We start from the raw sequence: 26,578 nt of genomic DNA, 5'->3' as shown, positions 1-26,578 counted from the left end.
AATGTAATATTAATATTATTTAATGTTTTATATATTTATTATATAACATTAAATAAAATATATTACATATATTAAATATATTTCATATATATTTATATGTATATTAAAATGTTAAAAATCTCATTACACATCAGCATTAACAGATGAATATTTTCAATTTGGATGATAAGGAACATTAACTTTGAACCCTAATTAAGTGAAATTATTTCCCCTCCCCCTCCAAAAAAGAAGAATTCTAGTCTTCTCATTAGTGGACCTGAATGAAAAATTTTTAAAGTATACTCAATTATTCTATTTTTAATTTTGCCAATATAAACTTTGTGGAATTTGTTTTCTCCCTTGTTATATAAGAAAACCTTCTCATGGATTTTGCTTCTTGGCAACAAAGCCTAAAATATTTACTGTTTGGTCCTTTACAGATAAACATGTCTGACCCCTCCCATGGACAGCCAATCACAGGCATTGAACTAGAGGACTGACCACTGCCCAGATCCCACACTGTCTGCTGGGTAGGATGCATATAGGACTTATCCAAATAACACTGCAAATACTTTGAAAACTTAACTGACATTATAGCAACACTAAGAAAACCATTTGGAACTGTGTCCTGAACCAATCCTAGTTTAATGCCTGCTACAATAGAACAAAACAAAACAAAATCAGCAATCTCCTTAGGATTTAAACAATACCCAGGTGACATAAATATTCAGAATGTCCAGGATACCGTCTAAAATTACTCAGCATATGAAGAACCTTGAAAATCTCATCTCCCAAGAGTTTGATTGTCTTTTAAACAATAGATGCCAAACCTGGGATGACACAGATGTAGCATTTATCAGACAACTTTAAAGCAACTATTATAACCATGCTTCATGAAGTAAGGGTCAACAGACTTCAAACGTATGGAAAGACAGAAAATATCAGCATAGAAATAGAAAATATAAAGAGCCAAATGCATATTTTAGAACTAAAAGAGTAAAGTAACTGGGGGCTTCCCTGGTGGTGCAGTGGTTGAGAGTCCACCTGCCGATGCAGGGGACGCGGGTTCGTGCCCCGGTCCAGGAAGATCCCACATGCCGCAGAGCGGCTTTACCCGTGAGCCATGGCCGCTGAGCCTGCGCATCCGGAGCCTGTGCTCTGCAACGGGAGAGGCCACAACAGTGAGAGGCCTTCGTACTGGAAAAAAAATAAAGAGTAAAGTAACTGAAAATTTATAATCCACTGGATGAGCTTAATAGCAGAATAGAAATGACAGAGGAAAGAATCAGTAAGCTTGTGGATAAATCACTGGAGATTATTTAGTCTGGAAAACAGACAGGAAAAAAAAAGATTGAAAAAGATATAGCAACAGAGCCTCATCAAATTGTGTGAGAATACTAGAAAGAGAAAAAACATAAAGTACAAAAATATTAGAAGAAAATGTACTCAGGAAAAGACACAAGATTCACAAAGCTCAGCAAACCCAAGCAAGATCAATTCAAAGAAATCTCTCCTAGACCCATCGTAATTAGACTTGTGAAAACTATATAGAAAGAATACTGGAAATTGCCAGAGAAAATGGACATATATCATACAGGGGAACAACAATTCGAATGACTATATATAATTTCTCATCAGAAATCAAGGACAGTAGAAGTTATAAAACGCTGAGGGAAGAGACCTCTCAACTCAGAATTCTATCTCCATTGAAAATATCTTTGACGAATAAAGGTGAAATGAAGAAGCTCTCAGATGAAGGGAACAGAATTCATCAACAGCAGACCTGCTCTAAAAGAAATGCTAAAAGTACTTCAGATGAAGTATTGGGAAAAGATAAATAAAACTGTCCCTGTTCAAAGATGAAATGATGTCTACATAGAAAATCCCATGTACTCTACAGAGAAGTTCCTAGAACTAAATGAGTTTATTAAGGGTTGCAGGATAAAAGGCCAACACACAAAATTCAATAGTACTTCTATTTACTAACAAAGAGCAGTTGGAAACTGAAATTAATACAACAATGCCATTCACGATAGTTTCAAATAATTGCAACAGTCTACCTTTAAGTAATGTCATGCATTTCATGTATGGTATAAGACCCATACAACAGTATACTCTCACTTGCCCCCCCCAGCTTTTGTGCTATTTTTATTATACATTTAATTTATACATATGTATACACCACTTTGTGTCTATCCAAATTTCTATCCAGTATCATTTTGAGACTTCTTTATATATTCTGGATAGAAGTCTTTTGTTTGATATGTGATTTCCAAGTATTTTCTTCCAGTATAGAACTTGTCTTTTCATTCTCTTAATGTATCTTTCACAGATAAAATGTTTTTAATTTTGATAAAATCTAATTAATTTTTTATTTTATACTTTGTGCTCTTGATGTCGTATTTAAAATTTCTTTGACTAACTTCAGGTCACAGATGTTTTTTCCTATGTTTTCTTTTAAAAGTTTTACAATTTATGTTTCACACTTAAACCTATGATCCATTTAGATTAACTTTTTAAAAAGACTTTTTTTAGAGCAGTTTTGGGTTCACAGAAAAACTAAGAGGAAGATAAAGGAATTTCTCATATATCCCCTGCCCCCACACCTGCATAACTTCCCTCATTATCAACAAGCCCCACCTGAGAGGTACATTTGTTACAACTGATGCATGAACCTACATTGACCTATCATAATCAGTTAAAGTCCATAGGTTACATTATGGTACACTCTGGGTGTTGTACATTCTATGAGTTATGGCAAATTTATAATGACATGTATCCATGATTATAGTATCATACAGAGTGTTCTCACTGCCGTAAAACCCCTCTGTGCTCTGCCTATTCATCCCACTTCCCCAACCCCTGGCAACCAATGATCTTTTTACTGTCTCTGTAGTTTTGCCTCTTCCAGAATGTCATATAGATGGAATCATTCGGTATGTAGCCTTTCCAGATTGGCTACTTAGTAATATGCATGTAAAGCCCCTCCATGTTTTTTCATGACTTGATAGCTCATTTATTTTTAGTGCTGAATAATATTCCATTGTCTTTATGTCCCACATTCATTCACATCATTATTTGTCCATTCACCTTCTAAAGGACATCTTGGCTGCTTCCAAGTTTTGGCTATTATGAGTAAAGCTGCTATAAACATCTATGTGCGGGTTTTTGTGTGGACATAAGTTTTCAGCTTTTCAGGGTAAATGTCAAGGAGCATGATTACTGGATCGTAGGGTAAGAATATGTTTAGTATGGTAAGAAACTGCCAAATTGTGTTCTAAAGTGGCTGTGCCATTTTGCATTTCCACCAGCAATGAATGAGAGTTTCTGCTGCTCCACATCCTCCCCAGTATTTAGTGTTGTCAGTGTTACAGATTTAGGCCATTCTAATAAGTGTGTAGTAGTATCTCGTTGTTTTAATTTGCATTTCCCTGATGACGTAGATGTGGGCATCTTTTCATATGCTTATTTGCCATCTGTGTATCTTCTTCAGAAAGGTGTCTGTTAAGATCTTTGGCCCATTTTTTAATCAGGTCATTTTTTTTTCTATTGTTGAGTTGTAAGTGTTCTCTGTATGTTTTGGTTAGTAGTATTTTATCAGATGTGGGTTTTGCAAATATTTTCTCCCTGTCCGTGGTTTGTCTTCTCATTCTCTTGAGATTGTCTTTCGCAGAGCAGAAGTTTTTAATTTTAATGAAGTCCATTTTATCAATCATTTCTTTCATGGGTAGTGCCTTTGGTGTGGTATTTATGAAGTAATCATTATACACAAGGTCTTCTAGGTTTCCTCCTATTTATCTTCTAGGAGTTTTATAGTCTTGCATTTTACATTTTGAGTTAATTGTTGTGGAAGGTGTAGGGTCTGTGTCCAGATTCATCTTTTTGCATATGGATATCTAGTTGTTCCAGGCCATCTTTGAGCATTTGTTGAAAAGGTTATCTTTGCTCCATTGCCTTTGCTCCTTTTTCAGAGATCAATTGATTATATCAATACTTATGTGGGCTCTCTATTCTGTTTTGTTGATCTATTTGTCTATTTTTTTTGCCAGTACCACACTGTCTTGATTACTGTAGCTTTATAGTAAGTTTTGAAGTTAGGTAAAGTCACTCCTCAACTTTTTTCTCCTCCTTCATTTTTGTGTTGTCTATTCTGGATCTTTTGCCTCTCCGCATTAACTTTAGAATAAGCTTGTCAGTATCCACAAAATAACATGCTGGGATTTTGATTGGGATTGATTATGTTGAGTCTGTAGGTCAACTTGTGGAGAACTGATTTCTTAACAATATTGTCTTCCTATCCATGAATGTGGAATACCTCTTCATTTATTTTGTTCTTCTTTGGTTTTGTTCATCAGAGTTTTGTAGTTTTCCTCATATAAATCTTATACATTTTGTTAGATTTATACCTAAGCATTTCATTAGGGGGGGTGCTAATTTTATTTCAAATTCTATCTGTTCATTTCTACTATATAGCAAAACAGTTGACTTTTGTATGTCAACCTTGTATACTGCAACATTGGTTATAATTGCTTATTAGTTCCAGGAGGGTTTTATTGATCCTTTTGGATCTCTACATAGAAAATCATGTCATCTGTGAACAAAGACAGTTTTATTTCTTCCTTTCCAATCTGTATACCTTTTATTTCCTTTTCTGATCTTAATCATTAGCTAGCATTTCCAGTATGATGTTGGAAAGGTGTGGTGAAAGGATATTCTTGCCTTGTATCTGAACTTAGTGGGAAAGCTACAAGTTTCTCAACATTAAGTATGATGTTACCTGTAGGTTTTTTGTAGATGTTCATATCAAGTTGAGGAAGTTCCCTGTATTCCTAGTTTACTGAGAGTTTTTACCATGAGTGGGTGTTGGATTTGTCAAATACTTTTTCTACATTTATTGATATGATAATGTAGTTTCTTTTAACCTGTTGATGTGATGGATTACATTAATGGATTTTTTAAATGTTGAATCAGTCTTGCATTACTGAGATAAATCCCACTTGGTTGAGAATTTTTCCATCTGTGCTTATAAAAGATATTGGTCTGTAGTTTTCTTTTCTTGTAATCTTTTTGTCTGGTTTTGGTATTACAGTAATCTGGCCTCATAGAATGTGTTAGGAAGAATTACCTCTCTTTTGTCCTCTGAAAAAGTTTGTAGAGAATTCTTATAATTTCTTCCTTAAATGTTTGCTAGAGTTCACCAGTGAACCAATGTGGGCCTTCTGCTTTCTATTTTGGAAGGTTATTAATTATTGATTCAATTTATTTAATAGCTAAAGCCCTATTCAGATTGTCTATTTCTTCTTGTGTGAGATTTGGCAAATTGTGTCTTAAGGAATTGTTCCTTTTCATCTAGGTTATTACATTTATGAGCATAGAGTTATTCATAGAACTCTTTGATTATCCTTTTAATATCCATAGGATCTGTAGTGATATACTTTCATTTCTAATGTTAGTTATTTGTGCCATCTGTTTTGCTTTTAATTAGCCTGGCTAAAGACATTGATTTTATTGATCTTTTCAAAAAACTAGCTTTTGGTTTCATTGATTTTTCTCTGTTGATTTCCTGTTTTCAGTCCCACTGATTTCTGCTCTACTTCCTATTATTTCTTCTCTTCTGCTTACTTTAGGTTTTTTGGTTAATTTTTATTGGAGTATAGTTGCTTTACAATGTTGTGTTAGTTTCTGCTGTACAGCAAAGTGAATCAGATGTACATATACATACATCCCCTCTTTTTGGATTTAATTTGTTCTTCTTTTTCTGGTTTCCTAAAGTGGACACTTAGATGATTGATTTTAGTTTTCTTTTTTTCTAATGTATGCATTCAATGCTATAAATTTCCCTCTAAGCACTGCTTTCACTGCATCCCATAAACTGTGATAAGTTATGTTTTCATTTCTATTTAATTCAAAATATATTTGTTTATCTTAAGATTTATTCTTTGACCCATTTGTTATTTAGAAGTGTGCTGTTTATTCTCCACGTATTTTTGGATTTTCCAGTTATAAAGATAACTGTTATTGATTTCTAATTTAATTCCATTGTGGTCTAATAGCAGACATTGTATGATTTATATGATTTCTGTTTTTTTCTGTTTGTTAAGATGTGTTTTATGGCCCAGAATGTGTTCTGTCTTGGTGAATGTACAGTTAATTTTTGTATAAGTTATGAGGTTTATGCTAAAGTTTGTTTTTGCATATGATATCTAGTTGTTGAAACTAGACACTAACACTATTTGTTGAAAAGGTTATCCTTTCTCCACTGAATTTACTTTGTACATCTGTAAAGACCTCAATTGATCATATTTGTGTTGGTATATTTCTGGACTCTCTGTTTTTCTATTGATCTGTCTATCCATTCTTCACTAATACCACATTGTCTTGATTAATGTAGCTTTACAGTAAGTCTTAAAATCATGTTATATGAGCCCTCCAGCTTTGTTCTCTTCTTCAAAATTATTGTGGCTACTTTAGTTCCTTCTTCTTCCCTGTAAGAAACCGAGTCTTAGATAAAATGTAAATATTATACAAAAATATAAATATAATAACATGACTAAAAGATTTTACTCTGTTATTTGTGCCTTCTAATATGTTATATTAAAATTGTTCTTGATTAGAGGATCTCCCATATACCCGTCAACTTTCTGGTAAATTCTTTAGCCTCCCTCCAAGGTGCACTGACCTTGCATAGTATTCACTCTGTGGCTTATATGCACTTCAAGAAGAAATATATTAAATTAGGATTAGCAGAGTCCTTTTGTGACAGCGCCTCTGTTGAATGGAGAACAAGAAATAGAAAGGTAACTTTCTGAGTATTACCCTCAATTCTGTGTCTGCACATATCTGACTTTCTCTCCATCTATGTGAGTAGTTCTTCTATGAGATCTGCAGCCTCATAGGCAGGTTCAAGACCACCCTTTTTTCTTAACTAACCTTTTTGCTGATGTTTGACAGATGATTGGGAAGCACTTATAAAACATGCAATATCTTCTATTTTTCAGAAACCTGAATGCCAGTCTAGGTTTGCTTTAGCAATTAAAAAGTAGGAAACTTTTGAGAGGAACTGTTTTAGGATTCCTGAGATGACCTATTTTAGGTCTCCTAGTCCAGTGTGGTAATTGGTTATCCTTCTACCTTCTTTATAAATTCATTCTTTCTTAAATTGGTACTATTCCTTTTCTCCCACTGAGGTAAGACTAATATATAGGGATATAAAGAACCATAAGAAGGATTATGAACAAATATTTCCTATAAATATAGATGTTTTAAACCCTAAAATAATCATAAAAATCTGAGTAAATATAAAGAATAATACTATATAACCAGGAAGAATGTATTCTAATAATTAAAATATGCCTACTATTTTGGAAGCCAAAAATAGAATATTTCTTAACAATATGCCAAAAAAGTGTATTATCGTCTCAGTATATACTTAAAAGTTACTTGGTAAAATTAATTTTTCATTCCTGCTTCTAGTAAGCCAAAAGAGAAAATACTTCTTAATATAATAAAGAGTATCTAGATGAGAAATACTTAATAGTGATAAAATAGAATAATTTCTGTTTAGATCAGAATTATACAAAGGTGGCTATAAAACTTGTATTGCCCTGGAAGTTCTAGCCAATACAATAATATAAGAAAAAATAATACAAATATGGGAGAACGCATAAACTTTATGATTATAAGGTTTGTAATTGTTCACCCATAAAACCCATAAAAATCAACTGAAAAAATAAAGAATTGAGAGTTCAATAATGTACAAAACTCAGTCACTGTAGGGACTTCCTTGGTGGTCCAGTGGTTAAGACTCCACTTTTCCAGTGCAGAGGACGTGGGAGCTAAAATCCCACATGCCGTGTGGTGTGGCCAAAAAAAAAAAAACCTAAAAGCTCAATTACTATAAATCTTGATACCAACATTAGCTATTTGAAAGATAAAGTGGGGAGGGGGAAACTCATTTGTGATAGCGATGAAAAAACTCAGAAATTTCTAATAATAAACCTAGAAATTTATGGAACCTTTCTGCAAATGTATTTCCTAGCTAAGATGATTGAGAACTTGTATTTATCTCTTCTATTTCCTGAGACACCAGTAAGATGAGAGTAAATTAATGTTTTTAAAGGTGTAAATCCATAAGAATAAATGGGAGAAGAGTCATCAATATACCTGAGATTTATATACATTTTTGGAAAATGGAAAATGAATGTAGGGTTAGTAACTTACTAGACAGGACAGAGGAAGCTACCACATAGAAAGCACTGAGAAGGGTATTCAAATGAAAAGAGATTGATGTCACAGTACTTTGTAAAAGTTTGGGAATTGGAAGCAACATGAACAGTAAAGAATGGTGATATGAGGTAGAACTAGAAATGAGGTGGACATTTGAAGCAAGTGCCATATATGGAATATTAGTCCCAGACAAAAGACTGGAGATGAATTCTCTGGAGAAATTCAGCAGAGAAGAGAAGACACAGGAATGTCATGTACTTTGGAAGATTAGATGAGCACTGAAAATGGGATGACTTCAAAGTATAAAAATGGAAAAAGTCGACCTCCTTCCCTGTCCCAGAAGTAGACCACATCTCCCTCCCAGAATACTGAAAGATTCTTCTCTGAAGAAGCTTAATAGTCCCAGAAAAAAGACCTCCAAATACTGACATGAAGTGACACATCCACTTTAGAGAACAGTCTGGCAGTTCCTTAAAAGGTTAAACATAGAATTTGCAATCCCACCCTTAGGTATCGACCCAAGAGAAATGAAAACATATGTTTACTAAAAACACATACATGACTGTTCATAGCAGCACTGTTCACAATAGCCAAAAGATAGAAACAATCCAGTGTCTATCATGTGATGAAAGATAAATAAAATGTGGTATATTCATACTGTGGCATATTATTTGGCAAAAAAAGGAATGTAATAGGGAGTGACTGCTAATGGGTAGTTTCTCGGGGGGAGGGAGGCGGGGAATGAAATGTTCTCAAATTAAATTATGGTAGTTGCTCAACCCTGTTAAACTAAAAATCACTGAGCTGAATGCTTTAAATAGGTGTCCTTTTCTGTATGCATATTTTACCTCAATAAAACAGTTTAAAGTTTATAAAGAAGCAATCAGCAACATTGAATGCTGGCGAGACATTATGTAAAACAAGGACTACAAAATGTCCATTGGATTTAGCAGCATGGAAGTCACTGGTGAAATTTGGTGAGTTCAATTTTAGTACAGAAGATGAAAGCCAGGTTGGAAAAAATTGAGAAATGGTGTGGTTATGGAAATGAAAGAATGTCTTAAGTGCTCTTAGTTATCTAGTAAACAGGAAAAGATTGAAGGTTCTAGAGTGGATAGTCAATACTAAAAGGTTCCTAAGAAGCACAAATGGAGTGATTAGCCTTGTCTAAGAGAAGGATCACTTCCTTCAGTGTAAAAGGAGGAAATGATAGGTGCTGAAAGACTTGTGACAAAGTGACGACAGTTTCTCGTTAATGACCTCCTTTCTCTGATGTGGGAAGCAAGGCCATCTGTTTAGCATAAATTGCGAGAAGGGGAAACGAAGAGAGCAGAACAGCTGATTAGAGAAATACAGTAGCTCTGTCAGAAAACGTTTAGCAGGCTTCCCTGGTGGTGCAGTGGTTGAGAGTCAGCCTGCCTATGCAGGGGACATGGGTTCATGCCCCGGTACGGGAAGATCCCACATGCCGCGGAGCGGCTGGACCCGTGAGCCATGGCTGCTGAGCCTGCGCGTCCGGAGCCTGTGCTCCGCAACAAGAGAGGCCATAACAGTGAAAGGCCCGCGTACCGCAAAAAAAAAAAGAAAATGTTTAGCACCCATTTAAGGTTAGTGACTAGGAATCTATATTGGATCTGCTCTTTGTTTCTTTCTTGTTTCTTTGATTTTGTTTTATTTACACTGTTTCCCAACTATAATTCACAGAAAAGGCAGACATTTGGATTCATGCAGTATTATGATTTTGCCAGATTTAGGGGAGGGGACAAATATACAGGGGACATGTTTTTAAGAGCTTTGTTAAACGAGTGTTTGGAATGCTGGACCATGAAATTCAAGTTCAATAAGAAGTAAAGGGTTGGGAAGAAGGTAAGCTATTAACGGTCCCACAGGACAGAGATTTGAGCTATCTTGTTCACCACTTCACTCCCAGTTCTTAGAGCAATGATTGTTTGAATTAATGGTTCGTTGAGACCAATGGGCAGAGATAGTGGGAATAGTTGAAAAAACAAGCTTGAGGGTAAGATGTGGGCATCAGGAAGTAGTAGAATGTTTGAATTACTGAATTCAGAAGAGATGCTGTTTAATTGGTCACAAGTTCCTGGATATAAAAAGAAAGCCTTACTGAGAAAGTATTTGACCTGAGAGGTCAAAGAACTAAGTCAGAGTGTTGGTTGAGTGTCATTTATGTAATGTTGACATTAGCAGGGATGATGGTAACAGTTGAAGGAGAAGACTGAATCAGGTGTTATCATCAGTGGTTGAGAGTGAATGGGTAAATAGATGTTACAGATGAAGAGAGGTTGAAGGTGGTAGAGCAGATGACAGAATCCTCAGAGCACTGGGAGTTTAATGAGAGACAGGGAAAATAATGATCAAAAAGCAAAAATGGAAGCAGTGATGATCCAAATACTACCTCTTGGCCCTGAAGTATATAAGGTATATTGAGTATTAACAATTCTCACTGAGAAGGATGTAAGGGAAACATTGATCTCAGGAAAGAATCAAGTTTCAGTTAAAATAGGAGATGGGAAGGGTTGGGAAAAAAAGAGAGTAAAACTATAGAATGTAATAGGGATAGCAGTACTTTGCTAATTTATGATGAATTGGGGTAGAGAATACTCTTTGGGCATTGACTGATTGAAAAAAGGAATGAGAGACATAGCTGATTTAGTCTCAAAAGACCTTGGACCTAACCTAAGTGCTCTTCAATAGTGGATTGGTTAACTAAATTAAGAGTGCTTCCAGGAGACAAAGTAATCTGAAATCATTAAAAATAATGTTATAAAAAATTGATATGGAAAAAATATTCCCAATATATTAAGTGAAAAAGTAGTTTATACAATCCATATGTATATTATCCTTTTTTATAAAAGAACAAGAAGAATAATTGGATGAGTAATACTTCCATACTGTTTGAAATATATTGTAATTTTTTTAAAGACTAGCTGTCCAAAGATCTAAAAAGCTGCCTATGGAGGAAGGTGCTAAAACTTGAACAATAGAACCATTCATTTTTTCAACAAATATTTAGCTCCTACCTTGGGTCAGATACCATTCTTGGCACTGGAGATAATAACATAAACAAAATAATGACCCTACTCTTGTAACTGTTGAAAGAGAAAAGCGAATAAGATCTGAGAGAAGAGCATCCTAAGCAGAGGATTCAACACACGCACAGGCCCAGAGGCAAGAATCAAGCATACCTGCAGGTTTTTGGCAACCCTGAGCAGCTGCGTTGATGGAGAGGAGTGGGATTTAGAGGGAAAAAAAATAATAGTTCTGTTTTAGATAGTTTGAGATACCTATCGCACATCCAAGTGGAGATATCAGGCAACAGTTGGGTGTGAGTCTGGAGCTCAAGAGCGAGGTTGATGTTAGAGCTATACATTTAGGAGTCGTTAACATATCGCTGTTATTAAAAGTCATGAGAATGAATGGAATCACCTAAGACGTGAGAACTAAAGATTAAGCCCTGGGACATTCCATCATTTAAAAGGTAAGAGAAGAGGAGGGTAATCGGGAGAGGTCTACTGAAATCACCAAAGGTGAAAAAAGAGAGTGGGAAGGGAGAGCTCCTGCATCATGTTTAGCTTTTCATCCAGTGCAGCTTATGCACTGGACCTTGAAATTGTTTCATTTCAAGGTCTTGCCTGGGACTTAAGGGCAGGGTCAGCTACGTAACTTACAAGACCAGTGCAAAATGAAAATCCCTTGTTCAAAAGGTAGAGTGAAAAATGCAGTTAAAGGGACTAAGCTGCAAAGCATTTTCCTTTAAGAAGAAATTTATAAAATAACAGGTGATACATGAGTAATATAAACCTGCAGATAGCAAAAAAAGTATTTTTGATATAATTTTATATAATATAATAAATAGTAATACTTTATTAATGTGATAACTTGGTTGATCATAAGATTTTTCTGGTTCATGTTTTTTCAAATTCATTTATTAGATCATCAAAGTTTATACTTTTAGCAACTTTAAGTGATATACTTAAAAGCAGATTAGTTGCTCTTGGCAAATGAAAGATCACACATAAATTTTGGTAATTTTTAATTTTGAGAAAGATCTTTCTGTTGAGGCAACTGACACTGGAACTGTTAAGGATATTTTATAAGCTGTGACATTTGGATAGATTTCTGATAAATTATTTCAAAATATAAATAGTATATTTTGTATATTATACAAATATAAATAGTATATTTTAGTATATCTAGAACTGATGGTTCTTATGGAACAATTTTTTTTAAAGATTTAACTATTCATACACATAGTTTCATGTATGTGTATAAATTTACATTTCTACAATGCCATTTTAATGTTTTCTCTGGCATTTTCTGTAACTTGTAGAGGTCATATGAGAATGGTTTGTAGGTAATTCAAAATGCCTATTATGCTTTCTATTACTGTATCTTAAATTACAAAGAAAAAATTAATTTTAAAACTGTATTCCTCATTAATTGGTTCATTTGAAGCTGTATATAAAAACAATGTTCTTTTCCATCAAATGCAACAATCTTTATATTTAATTTCTGTTTCTCAGCCTGTGGATATTTGCTTTGCAATGTTGCAGCAGTTTTTAAAACCAGAGATTCTAAATTCTTTGAAGATTTCTGATAGCTCTTTGATATGCTATATTACAATGTCCATGCGTATGCTTTTATTTTGTAATAATTTACTGACGTTTATTGCCTAAACACTAGCAGTTCTTATCCCAGTGCTCAGGCCAGAGAGCTAATATTTTTGCCTTGGGGATGAGCTCTGCGAAGACAGGCGAGCCAGCCTCCCACGACTGCCACCACCACTGCTGCTTCTGCCACCATCACCATCACTAATCTGGGGCCCTGCACCACCCCAGACTGCTTCTGGCATGAATGTGCATACCAAGCAGGCAGCCAACTGTTTGGCATACACACTGAGCTGTGGGCCAGAACCCACATATACATGCCTGGCATATCTCCTCTATTCACGCACATGCTCCCTTGTCCCATCAGATTTTATTGGGTTGGCCAAAAAGTGCCTTTGGGGTTTTTTTTGTTGTTCCTTCTCTTGTGTTCCTTGCCTAGAGAAGTTCCTTTAGCATTTGTTGTAAAGCTGGTTTGGTGGTGCTGAACTCTCTCGGCTTTTGCTTGTCTGTAAAGGTTTTAATTTCTCCATCAAATCTGAATGAGATCCTTGCTGGGTAGAGTAATCTTGGTTGTAGGTTTTTCTCCTTCATCACTTTAAATATGTCCTGCCGGTCCCTTCTGGCTTGCAGAGTTTCTGCTGAAAGATCAGCTGTTAACCAGGAAACAAAGAGGGAAGAAAAAGTCTCTTGCCTCTTTGGCAGGTCCGACTTTTTCCCGGACTCCCTCCCGGCTAGCCGTGGTGCACTAACCCCTGCCGGCTGTTTTCATGCTGCCAGGCCTCTCCCTGCACTCCGACCCGAAGCCCGAGCCTCAGCTCCCAGCCCCGCCCGCCCCGGTGGGTGAGCAGCCCCGCCTCTCAGGCCGGTGAGTGTCGGTCGGCACCGATCCTCTGTGCGGGAATCTCTCCGCTTTGCCCTTCACACCCCTGTTTCTGCGCTCTGTTCCGCGGCCCCAAAGCTCCCCCCTCCGCCAGCCGCAGTCTCCGCCTGCAAAGGGGCTTCCTAGTGTGTGGAAACCTTTCCTCCTTCTCGGCTCCCTCCCACTGATGCAGGTCCCGTCCCTATTCTTTTGTCTCTGTTTATTCTTTTTTTCTTTTGCCCTACCCAGGTACGTGGGGAGTTTCTTGCCTTTTGGGAGGTCTGAGGTCTTTTGCCAGCATTCAGTAGCTGTTCTGTAGGAGTTGTTCCACGTGTAGATGTATTTCTGATGTATCTGTGGGGAGGAAGGGGATCTCTGCGTCTTACTCTTCCACCGTCTTCCCCCTCTCCTCTGCCTTTGGTTTTTAAGTAAAGATAAAAGACACATTTTTCATTTTCACCAAGAACTTTATTGAACAACATATTTACCTTTCTGTTCCATTACCTTCTGCCGTTCTTCATAATTCCATCTTCCCAAAACTTTTTATCTTTTTGAGCATAGAACTGTTCCAGGTGCCTCTTACAGTCTTCCAGGGAACTGAAATATTTTCCATTACGACAAATGAATCAGAACTTCCCAGCCAAGCTGTAGCAGTTTTTGCCTGGTCTTCAAAGAAACATGCAGTCTTGCGTTATCCTGATGGAAGATTATGCATCTTCTGTTGACTAATTCCGGACACTTTTTGTCGAGTGCTGCTTTCGGTTGGTCTAAGTGGGAGCAGTACTTGTTGGAATCAATTGTTTGGATTTCCTGAAGGAGCTCATAATAGAGGACTCCCTTCCAATCCCACCATATACACAACATCACCTTCTTTGGGTGAAAACCGGTCTTTGTTGTGGTTGGTGGTGGTTCATTTCGTTTGAGTACTTATCACATGTTAATTTATACCAACTCATTAATTTAATCCTAGCAGGATTTCTGTCGGTCCCTTACGCATGACAAAGTGAGCTGAGAGACTGAATAACTTTCCCTAAGTCACAGAGCTTGCACTTGGTAGAGCAGAGATTTCAGCCAAGTCTGTCTGGCTGCAAAGAAGTTGAGAGGCAGTATAGTGTCCTGTGTACAAGGGCTGGAAGCAAATGACCTGGGTTCAAATCCTGACCCTGCCGTGTAGTGTCTTCTTCTTGCTAGGCGCGTTACTTCTCTGAGCCTTGCTTTCTTCGTGTACATAATGGGGATCAGGGTACTACAGGACCTACCTCATAGGATTATGTAGAGGGTTAAATGAAAGTGAGATACATGTAAAGCATTGAGAACAGTGCCTGATGCTTTGGTAAGCCTGCGATAAATGTTGCTACTAATATTGTTATTGTTATCATGATTACTTTGTCCACCCCACGGTCTGTCTTCACAGATTAGAAAAGAATGTTAGTAGTCAGCAGAAAAGAAGAGCTTAGAGACAGACAGACAGCAGAGCCCCTCTGAACTTCCCTGAAGTTCCCCTAGAAGGCCCTCCTGCATATGATGTGATCTGTGGTCTGATTCTTGCCCTGGGCAGCCCATCTCTGTGGGCTTTTTGGATTTTAATGTTTTACTGATCTGATCATTCTCTGTCTGGGTTGTATGTGTTAACAGGTATGAGACATCTCTGTTGGATTTGGTTCAATCTCTGAGTCCCAAGACTGCCTCCAAACCGCGGCCCCATCGCTCCAGAGAAGCTGGGTCATGGCACCACAGTACTTGCCTACTCAGTCCTCTGAAATCAACCTGGAACAAGACCGGGGCAGGCAGGACCCCTGAAGACCTGGAGGAGGATCAAATTCTGGAAGATATCTTTTTCATTTGACACTGAAGCACATGCTGCAAAATTTCCGTCAGAAATGAGTGGGTGTTTTTATATACTGATCCAGGATTTTTAGTTATTTGACTGCAACGTAATTGTGTCTCTCCTTTCACAGGGAGGGACCTATCTCACTAGCACCCTGTTACGTGTCGAATATAGAAATCATTCTAACAACCCAGGGTGTTTCTGATCAGACCAATCAGTAGATAACACATTAAGGACGGACGGGGGTGGAGGACAGTAGCTTTTCTATGCCAAGCAGAGATTAGAACATTAACATAGGACACTTTCTGCATGGCAGAGGCCTTTGCATACTCAGCCTCATTCAAGAGTGTTTCCTTCTCAATATTTTGCTGGAATAGGTTGGCTCTCTTTTGTACACAAGGAAAACCTTTCCACTGAGAGATCCCTCTAGTTTAAACGTAGCCCCTTTGTAACATAAGCAATTTCAGAAAGATAGACCCTTTTACCTCTCCACCCTGTTTTCTTACCACCTACCTCTTTCTAAGTCAGTCAGTTAATTCTGAGGTTAGAGTTGGTGGTGCCTCTCCTATCACAAGAAACACTGAGGGCCAATTGTGAGTCAGTCTCAGCAGTCATCAGCCTGGCCGCTGCCCACCCTATAACAAAAGGGCTTAATGAGCTAGAGGGAGGCCCTCCCAACCCTTAGAAACCAGCATTAGAGTACTGCCCTAGGGGAGGCACTGGCCTGAAATGCTCGTCCTATGGTCGGCCATTTCCCAGGGTAAATAAGAGCACTCTCTCAGTATTTTTTCTTGCCCCAAGTGTCTGTTTTACTCACCCTGGTGAACTTCCCATCAGCTGCTACAGGCTGACAGACTTCCCCTGGCCTCCCCTCTCTCCCCATGTGGAGTCAAGGCCCTGATTGACCAGGCCTTGCACATGCTCTGCTCAAGACCACTGTCTCATGGCCCCAAAGAAACACCTCCACTTGGCAGATAATGTTCCACCACCCCACGCAGAGTCTCCCCCTTTCTCCCACTGGGCCTCACAGAGAAAGCCTGTGGAGGAAGTACACTCGAAACGTACTCTCTGCTCTCCTGTTCGGCAGGGCTCTTGGGATGGGTCCCTCTGCTTACAGTGGGCTCTAGAGGCCTCCCAAGCTTATGGGCAGTGTGATGAGCCTGGTAGAGCCAGTGAGTTTAAAACTTTCCAGTCACTGGAAGCCAGGGGAAGATATGCATCACTTGATGACTTTATTTGGTGTGGAGCGTGTTGCTTTTTTCTTTCTCCCTTTCACCAACCCCTGGCCTGTCAGTAGCTAACGTCAGACCATGCGGGGCAGCCGGCACTTAGTGAGACTGCACGGCTTCCCTGAAGTCTTTATCAAAACTAGATTACTTCAGCCTACAAGAGCCTTCTGGAGCAACTTCCTTGTCTGGGTAAATCCAAATCTCATTGTCTCTTCAGACTGAGGCCCTGTCACCTCCGCCCAACCTTCCTTCACTTGGGTCTTTTTGTTCTTTGGAGGAGAGAAGAATATAGCCTACCAATACCATATTCTTTTTTTTTTTTTATCTTTATTGGGGTATAATTGCTTTACAATAGTGTGTTAGTTTCTGCCTTATAACAAAGTGAATCAGTTATACATATACATATGTTCCCACATCTCTTCCCTCTTGCGTCTCCCTCCCTCCCACCCTCCCTATCCCACCCCTCCAGGCTATCACAAAGCACCGAGCCAATATCCCTGTGCCGTGCGGCTGCTTCCCACTAGCTATCTACCTTACGTTTGTTAGTGTATATATGTCCATGCCATATTCTTAATCTGAGGTAAATATCAGGTCAGGACAAACCAGTTGTAGTCATTCAGTTGAAAGGTTGAAAATTATTGCAGATTACAATTTCCTCTTACAGTTCACCCCTAAGAAAGCAACTGAATCAGTTTCATCCCATTCCAGAAGCCTTTGGAAAATAGAGCTTTCTTTGGTGTGGCCAAAAACTGGGTGAAAACAAAGGGAGAGCCCTTGACCATTTTCTCAGTTAAAGTTAGGTTTCCAGAGCTACCTTTTCCTTGCCCCACGTGTCATGACCCCCTTAAGTACCCCCAGCTCCCTCGGATCATCCATAACCACACTTGCCTATTCTGGACACCAGTGCCCTTACTGCTCTCTGGAGTAAGAGGATGCCAGAAAGACCAAGAAAAGGATTGTGATTTCTTCAAGAAGCTTGTTTGCCTTAGAACAATCATAAACAGGACCTAAAGTAAAGGCTTTGGGGGGTCACAAGCCACAAAATGGAGTTTAATTGCTCCTTTGCCTCTCCTGAATGAGCAATTTGGAAGAGCAAAGATGGATTTTCAGCAGACCATCAATCAACCTATTTTTCATTTGCCACATTCCCTGCCCCCGCCAGTTGCCTTTCTCTATCCTGTAGGCATTTCCTGGTCGTCAGGGCAATAGAATGTGAATTTGTGTCTAGTCTAACATCTTCATTATGAATTGAACAATATATGTTAACATTTTAATCTGTGTCTCACTTTGAGATCTATATACATGTATTAAAAGGTTGTTGTAGAGCCTCGAGGCTTTTGTAGAGCCTAGAGGCTTGACCTAATTGAAGACTAACCTACCAAGGGAGAGGGCCTGGCACACAGGAATCTGCCTTTCCTCCCTGTTAAGCGCTCCCAACAGTGAGTGGCTGTAATGCGCTTGCCCAGCCTCCAGCCATTTCCCCAAAGCAAGACGGGACACGTGTTGGCGATGCTGCAGGTAGTGTTACCACATTGCCTACCCTGCTTCCCACTGTTCTGGGAGAGAAAGACCAATCAGTGTTTACAAAACGGGGCAGGACAAACACCCATGGAAGCTCCTTAAGCAGGGCCCAAAGTGCTTGATTTAGAAGACCAAAGTCAGTCAAGGAGAAGCTTTCTCTGACAGCCGCCCTTCCAGGAGGCACATTTGTGTTTACAAACCTGACCTCCATAAGGGGAATTGTCCAGAGCTCCCCAAATGTCATGGGGATGGAGGGACTCTCTCCTTCCCCAGAGCCCTTCCTTCCACTTGGCGCTGTTTTCAGCACCATTGTTCACATGAGACATCTGCTGGTCAGAAACTCTGGGGAGGGAACAGGCCTAAAGGAGCAGAGCTGGACGAAGTCTGACGTCATAGCCAATGTTTCAGTGGCTGTTTTCCCCATGTGGTTTTTTTTTTTTTTTTTTTTTTGCGGTACGCAGGCCTCTCACTGTTGTGGCCTCTCCTGTTGCGGAGCACAGGCTCCGGACGCGCAGGCTCAGTGGCCACGGCTCACGGGCCCAGCCGCTCTGTGGCATGTGGGATCTTCCCGGACCGGGGCACGAACCCGTGTCCCCTGCATCGGCAGGTGGACTCTCAACCACTATGCCACCAGGGAAGCCCTCCCCATGTGGTTTGGATATTGAATTGTTCCTTGAACATCCCCCATCGGATAAGTGGAGAGTATAGCTTGAAAGCAAGAGAAGAGCCTCAGGTTATCAAAACGTTATTTCTCTCAGTATTTGTTAAAACAACAGGAACCTATGGTCAGTTGAAAGAAAGGAAGTAGTTTGCCACATCCTACAGATTTTCTTGGCTGAGTCCGGTTCACTCCCATCACACGAACACCAAGCCTCCTCTAGCTTGTGTGGTCACTAGAATGGGAGGTTCCATCTATGCACACCTCTGGGTCCCTTCTTTGTGCTTTTCCCCAAAACTGCTTAGCAACGAAATGTCTCGGCTCTTTGACACAGGAAAAATAGTGCTGCCTAGTTGGCTTTCAGTGCTGGGAGAACGTAGGCGAGGGCTTGGGTACCTGAAATGCCCAGTTCTGAGGTCACCAAGACAGCCAGTTCTGTGGATTCAACCAAGACAGCCAGAGACCCTGTCCTGCCCCTGCTCCCCCAGTCAGCCTGACACCTTCCCCTGAACCAGGAGGCTTTGCAGCTCCCCTCAGAGACAGAGGTGGCAAGGACAAAATCACTCAACTGGCTCCCAAGCTGAAAATGAGCTAAGTAATCGTTGCCCCAATTGTGATAAGATAACCCTTGAGTCTAGGAACAAAGCTAGAGATGAGTAGGGTGAGGGTGACACCCTGGTCCTCAGAGGAAGAATAACCTGGCAGCTAGAGAGCCAGTTTCATAAATGAGTAGCCAGCTACACAGTTCCTCAGAGTTTCTCAGAGTTGCTATTCAAAGTGGATTGTTCCTGAGCCCCTTGGGCTCCATTGTTCCATTTAGGACTGGGACTTTCTACCCTCTCAGGCTTCAGCTCCATAGCTGTTCTCCCTCCCATCCACCTCCACCACATTCACACTCAGAATTGAGTGAGCACCTAGAAAATGCTCAGGGCCTTTTCTACCTCCACTCCTTACTGCCCCGCCCCCCCCCCCCCCCCCCCCTCATAATCCCATCACCTTCCAGAGTCACGGAATTCTGTGGCTGGATTGGACCTTAGAGCCCATAGAATCCATCACTTTCATTTTACAGATGAAGAAAGTTCAGAGAAAGGTGAGCTCTCATCCTGTCAGTGGCCAGTCTGGCTGCCAAGATGTTACCCTCCCCACTGCAGGGCATCACTACCTTGATCTGGTGTTCCAAGATGAACATTTTTAAGAATCTCAACTAGGACTGAACATTCTACCACCATCTGTTAGAAGTGAGCTCTCACAAACCACTTGGGCCAAGGGGGCAAAAATGCAGCATGTCCATTCCTCAGGGGGGTTTTAGGTCAGTAACCCTCAAGTGCCACCATCTGGAGCTTCTTTCTGTTTGTGGAGGTGGAGGCCATGGGAAGGCTATCTCAAGAAATATCACTGGGAAAAAGGTAAATCTCTCCAGGTGGCATAATGGACATCACTGTCTTCTCTAAATAATAAAGGCGGTTACAGCCCTAGTTAAGACTTCTTCTTAAGACACCTTCAATTGGTAGGGGAGGTGGCTAGTAAAACCAGTAGGAATGACCTATATCATATGTTGCCAGTGGGGCTACCGCTTTGACCATGACTTGCCAGAACCCAAGGCTTGTCTTCATCAGTGCTGTTGGCCAGTTGAGTGGCTGCCCTGGGCCCAGCATTGTGTTAGATGTTGTTGATCCCACTAAGGAAGAGGTTAACAGCACAAGGTGTGGAACTCAGTAGACCTTATACAAATCTCAGTTACACTGCTTCCTAGCTGAATAACCTTAGGCAATATATGAACCACACGACACCGACATTTCTTAATCTGTAAAATAGGATGGTTGTAAGGGTGGAATTCAGCGAAATAATGTATGTGAAGGGCCTAGGAGTAGTACCTGGCACATACAAAGTGTTCCACTAATGGTAGCTATCATTATTATCATTTATGTCTCAGTTAACTTACAGACTAGATAGAAGACAAAGCTTTGTACTTTAAATTTTTAACAATAATAAAACAAAAGCCATCACAGTATGTCTTCCAGCAACTGGTAGGAAGCTGTAAACACTATGATTTCAGAGAGCAAATTGCTGGGCTGAGTTTACTTAGGATTTGTGGGAGAAGGAGTAAAAGGAGGGAGATTTGACCTAGGCTTTGGCAGAGTATCTAAGATGGGTGGAGAGTGGGGAGGGACTTGGGGCGTGGGAAAGTGCAGAAGTTGAGTGTTCATTGGCAAGAAAGCTCAAGACGTGTTTTGAAAGAATGGTGAGGAGATCACAGCTAGTAGGTGAGGTTCCAGAAGAGAAGGCATCGCCCTACCCGAGAGGAATATGCTGGGCCCAGATTGTGAAGAATGTTGAATGTCAGACAGTGGAGTTCCATCCCTCAAGCAACAGAATCCGTAAACTACTTTGGAATTACTTGTTTAGAAATATCTACCTTGCAGTAGTGTCAGGCTCTATCAGAGGGGATGGGATAAGGTTGGGAAGGAAACATCTACTGTGCGCCTACTAAGTGTTGAGCAAGGTCCATAGATACCTTATTTAATCCACACAGCAACCTCAAAGCATAGGTGGCAGTATCCCCCTGTTAGAGATAAGGAAACTGATGTTGGAGAGGCTAGGGGTTGGGCCTCAGCTGCTAAATGGCAGAGCCAGTAAGTGGCCTGGAGACTGGAGCTGTCTAGTTCCACAGCTGTGCCCTTTCTACAGTACAAGCCTTCCTCTAGCCTAAGCGGGTGGCACTTCAGGCAGAGACACCAGTGGTTACAAAGCTATTGCCACAGGTCAGGTGAGGTGTTGAGAGATTGCCACCCCTCATCCGTAGGACTGGATAGAAGGGTGTAGAGTTGATATGCCGCTACCATCAGGCTTGCTAATACCTCCTCCCAAGTGTGGACCTTGTGACGACCCACCCAAAGGAGAGTTAGGGGCTGCAGACCAGACAACCTAGGATCCACGTCACATGCCCGGGACTGAGTTGGAAAGAAAGACCTCGAATACAGCACTTAGATCTGCCTTGCTTCAGCTGAGAATGTGCACCAAAAGTCAGATTGCCACTGGCTGAAAAGATAAATAATAGAGCATCGAGGAGGGAGTGATGAGCAGGAGATGCGGAAAGAAGTCAGAAATTGCTCCAGTGGAGCTCCCTTCACAGAAGCACTAGACAGGAGGGTTGATAAGGTGCTAAACCCCAGTAGTGTCAAAGGGGAAGATCTTAAAGGAAAGTAAGAAATGTCCATGAACCCTCATACCCTGCTGGTGGGAATGTGAAATGGTACAGCTGTCTTGGAAAACAGTCTGTAATTTCCTCAAAAAGTTAAACATAAAGTTACCATATGGGGGCTTCCCTGGTGGCGCAGTGGTTGAGAGTCCGCCTGCCGATGCAGGGGACACAGGTTCGTGCCCCGGTCCGGGAAGATCCCACGTGCGGCGGAGCGGCTGGGCCCGTGAGCCATGGCCGCTGAGCCTGCGCGTCCGGAGCCTGTGCTCCGCAACGGGAGAGGCCACAACAGTGAGAGGCCCGCGTACCGCAAAAAAAAAAGAAGAAAAGTTACCATATAACCAGCAATTTCACTCGCAGGTGAATACCCAATAGAAATAGAAGTATACGTCCACACAAAAACTTTTGCATGGATATTCATAGCAGCATTACTCATAATAACCAAAAGGTGGAAACAGCCCAAATGTCTATTAGCTGATTAATGGATAAACAAAATGTAGCATATAGACGAGTGGAATATTTGGCAATAAAAAGGAATGAGGTATGTCCTACAACATGAATTATGCTAAGTGAAAGAAGCCAGTCGCAAAAGACCACACGTGGTATTTCATTTATATGAAATGTCCAGATAGGCACATCTACAGGGACAGAGAGTCTATTAATGGTTGCCTAGGGCAGGGGTAAATAGGGGTAATGGAGAGTGACTGCTAAAGACTATGGGGTTTCTCTTTGGGGTGATGACAATGTTCTAAAAATTGATTGTGGTGATGGTTGCATAACTGTGAATATACTAAAGACCACTGAACTGTACCCTTCAAATTGGTACATTGTATGGTATGTGAATTAGATCTCATAAAGCTATCACAAAAGAAGTGTCTATGGGCATTGGTTGCTGGCCAGCCAAGGAGTGCTGGAAAGTCAAGAGTGAACACCTGATCACTATGGCTCTGAACTGGGCTTGGGTGAAGCCATTTTGCAAGGTGTTAGGGGAGAGTGAGTCCAGGACCGCTTATCTTAGAAATCAGCCTGTGAAAGGAAGGCGAGACCAGAATGGTTGATGGAAGTGAAAGTTCGGGCTGGCTACAGGGCACTCTTCCAACTTGGTGGGGGCCTCCCCTTGATTCCCAGCCTGGTCGCCACAGGGGTTACCAGTAATCCGTGAGCAGTTTTCATGATTTTAGAAAGACTGATGGAAACCTTGCATGTCTGTGGAGAAAAGCTGCACAGGCCAACTGTAACATTACTTCTTTATGTTCAACTGGAAATCACTCTGTCAGGCTGTGAGGACCTCAGTTATTGGGGTGGGGGGTCACCTCTGATTTGTTGGCATATCTATACGCACAACACGTTAATCTGTGCTTAATAAAAACAGGCAGATAAATCTATATATGCATTTCAGGAAACAGATTGTTTCCCAACGAGGGGCACATGGGGGTATCATCAAGGGGGCCTTGGAGATGCAAAAATCAGGAACTACTTTCAACAAACAAAGGGGAGAACAAAGCCATGGATAGGTAGAAATAGAGATGGGGAACAAAAATAACGTCACTGTAGGGTGATGACGTGGGAGGGACAGAATGAGCTGGGAAAGACGGATGGAAACCCAGACCCTGCCCCAGAAAGGAAGGAATAAATACAGAACATCAGGCATGTAAGTAGAGGCCGATGAAAACATCAGAAACTCACAAAGCACTTACTGGGCACCAGACCCTGCGCTGGCCCTGTTTGTCTTATTCAATCCTTATGAGACGGGGCCTCCTTTCATACTTAAAAAAAAATCATTTCATTATATGGGGTCTTTCTTGTGAGCCACCTCAAATCCTTTACGGAATGAGGCTAGGCATACATCGATGCACACCTAACATTTGAGGGTGATATCTTTGGCACCAATAATGAAAGACTTAACCAAGACTTAACCAAGGTCGTCCGCTAGACCATTCCAAATGAATGGAATTCAGACTCAGAAACTGGGGTTTGGGCGGGTCATTTCTCACTCCTTCCGCTCTCCTACCCTCAGCCTCCAAGTAGCACCAAGTCCTCCTGCTTCTCAGCCTGCCCACTGCTCTCTCTCTCTCTCTCTCTCTGCTGATGCTTCTCTAGTACAACAGTCTCTTCACTGGCCTTCCTGTCAGGTGGCCTGGATTCACCCTTCAGTATGTGACCTCACCTCTCTCCGCCTCACTCTTAGCTTTAAATGGAGACCATAACAGGACCTACCTCACAGGGTTACTGTGAAGGTTAAATGAACTAATGTGTGAAGATTTATTTATCTCAGCGGAGAATAAATCAGCACTCAATATGGGTTACCTGTTATTACCATTCTCCAGAAAACTACCAGGGTCGTCATTATGTCACACCCCGGCTTAGCATGTTAGGTAGTTTCCCATTGCCCTTGAGAGAAAGCTTGGATTTCCGAGCGCAGTGCACAGGCTCCACTGCAGTCTGGAGACCTCCAGCCCCTTTTTCCTGCTCTTTCTTTCTCTTGACTTCTGTCCTCCAACCACCATGAACTTCTCTTAGTTCCTAAAGACACTGTAATGTTCGTTTCCTGACTGTCTTATGAGCTCTTTTAGCCCTTTGTGCATCCTTTATCCCTTTGCACACAGTAACATTTACTGTGCTGGGTTACCTATATATCTGATTCCTCCTTTAGACTATACAGTCAGACTAAGTTGTCGGTCTCATTTATCACTAACTCCCAAGAGCTTAGCATGGTTCCTGGCACATTGCAGGCTCTCATTCATTGTTTATCAGACAGATGGATAGGTAAGGTGTGTGGGAGGAAGGGAGGGAGGGAGGGAAGAAATGAAACAGAGCTGTGTTTCCAAAGTCCAGCACTCTTGACACTATTCCAGGCTGCTTGCAAGTCTCTCATGAGGAAGAGAGGACCGTGCTGAGAGGCCTGGGGGAGAGTGGGGCTTGGGACGCCTCCACTGCGTCCCCACACTGACTAGGCTTTTCTTTACGAAACAAATCTGAGATTTGTAACTTCCCTGCCTAAAATCCAAGGACTCAGCAGTGTTTTCGGGCAAGGAGCACACGCCTGAGAGGGACGTCCCAGGCTCCCCGCGTCCACATCCCCGTCCCCCGTACCGCCCTCCCTTCGTTCTGCTCCCCTGGCACCTCACAGCCTTCAGTGTCTCCCGAAGGCGCGCCACTCTTTCCTGCCTGCGTGGCTTTTACAGGCCCTTCCTTTGGGGTGAATCTTCCCAGAGCCGGCTCCAGTGTCACCGCTGCCATGTTCTCCTCTCCGCCCCCCTCCCCCAGGCATCAGTATCAACTCTTCTCTGGGCTCCAACAGTACCCTGTAGGGCCTTCTGTGACAGCCCACCTCAAACTGTGCTGCACTGTTTGTCCTCCCTGTTAGAATGTTAAGTGTCCAAATACAGCATATATTGACCTTGGAATCAACCCAGCCTTACCACTTGTGAGCTGTGTACATTTAAGCAAGTTACTCATACCCACTAAGCCTCAGATATAATAACTTAGAAAATTATTTGCAAAAATGGAGATGATATCCCTACCTTACAAGTTTGGGGCCTGGCATGCTGACCTAGCCCTGGAAACTAGCCCAGAGGAAAGCCAGAATGATGAGGCCAAAGTGTCCAGGAAAGTAGGGCAGACAGGGCGACCAGTGGGGCCAGAGGAGGCTCTGAGAGGGGCTCTGGAACAGGAGGAACCAGAGGCCCAGGAGGGAAGCGCAGGGCTGCGTTTGTGAGGAGTTGAAGAGGTGATTGGCCAGAAGACCAGGCCCCGTCTGAGGTCTGGGCAGCTTGTGGCGCTGGCCTCTCCCGCCCCCTCCTCTGCAGCCGACTGCTGGCAGCCTTGGCGGGCGCCGCGCTGGCACCGGCACGCAGACCACGGCCCACGACCTGACGGCTGCGGGGATGCCCAGGGCCCACTGTCCTTCACCTGTGCAGCAGTTATAAACTCTGGTTTTCCCCCTCTTTGTCCCTCTCTTCCCCATACTTGAGCCACTTTAAGCTCTGCGGTGGGCTTGTCTGGTGCTGAGAGGAGGGGCTGCAAGAAGGGGAGTTTTCTCTCCTGCCTCTTGCGGCTGCCGGTTGAGACAGGATGCGCTTCAGCCCCAGTGGGTGGTGTTCACCCTCCCGGCTGGAAGTGATTTAAGCTTGCTGGATTTATATAACACTGAGGAATGGTAAACTGTGTAAATTTGCTATGTTTTCCAGGGACAGTTATTTATGGAGGGGCATTTTTAACTCAAGTGCAGGAGTGTTAAATCATTATAATAAATCCATGCTATTCAGACTTTCTTACATTGTAATCAATTTTTTCTAAGCATGAATGAGGAGATCCATGATTCCTCTAATATACCATTGTGTATTTCTTCTCAAAATGACACAGCTTACTATATCAACTTGGAGAATAATAGAAGATTTACTGAGTTGGAGAAAAAAGAAAGTTGAGTAGCAATGAGTCTGAGAAGGGACTTG

General features: G+C 41.4%; 1 protein-coding gene across 1 annotated transcript in view; it reads left to right on the top strand.

Moving 5' to 3' along the window:
* Positions 1 to 17,108, top strand: part of LOC112413459 (protein hinderin-like) — a gene marked incomplete at its 5' end in the record, with an annotated part of 223,289 nt that extends 206,181 nt beyond the window's left edge. The window contains one exon of the mRNA XM_024765408.1: positions 15,325 to 17,108. Coding sequence (XP_024621176.1) covers positions 15,325 to 15,535 — 211 coding nt within the window. The remainder of the gene's footprint in view (positions 1 to 15,324) is intronic.
* Positions 17,109 to 26,578: the final 9,470 nt, after the last annotated feature.

The sequence above is a fragment of the Neophocaena asiaeorientalis genome, unplaced genomic scaffold (genome assembly GCF_003031525.2).
Source record: "Neophocaena asiaeorientalis asiaeorientalis breed wild unplaced genomic scaffold, Neophocaena_asiaeorientalis_V1.1 scaffold886, whole genome shotgun sequence".
NCBI lineage: Eukaryota > Metazoa > Chordata > Mammalia > Artiodactyla > Phocoenidae > Neophocaena > Neophocaena asiaeorientalis.
This window is presented reverse-complemented; position numbering and strand designations above follow the sequence as displayed.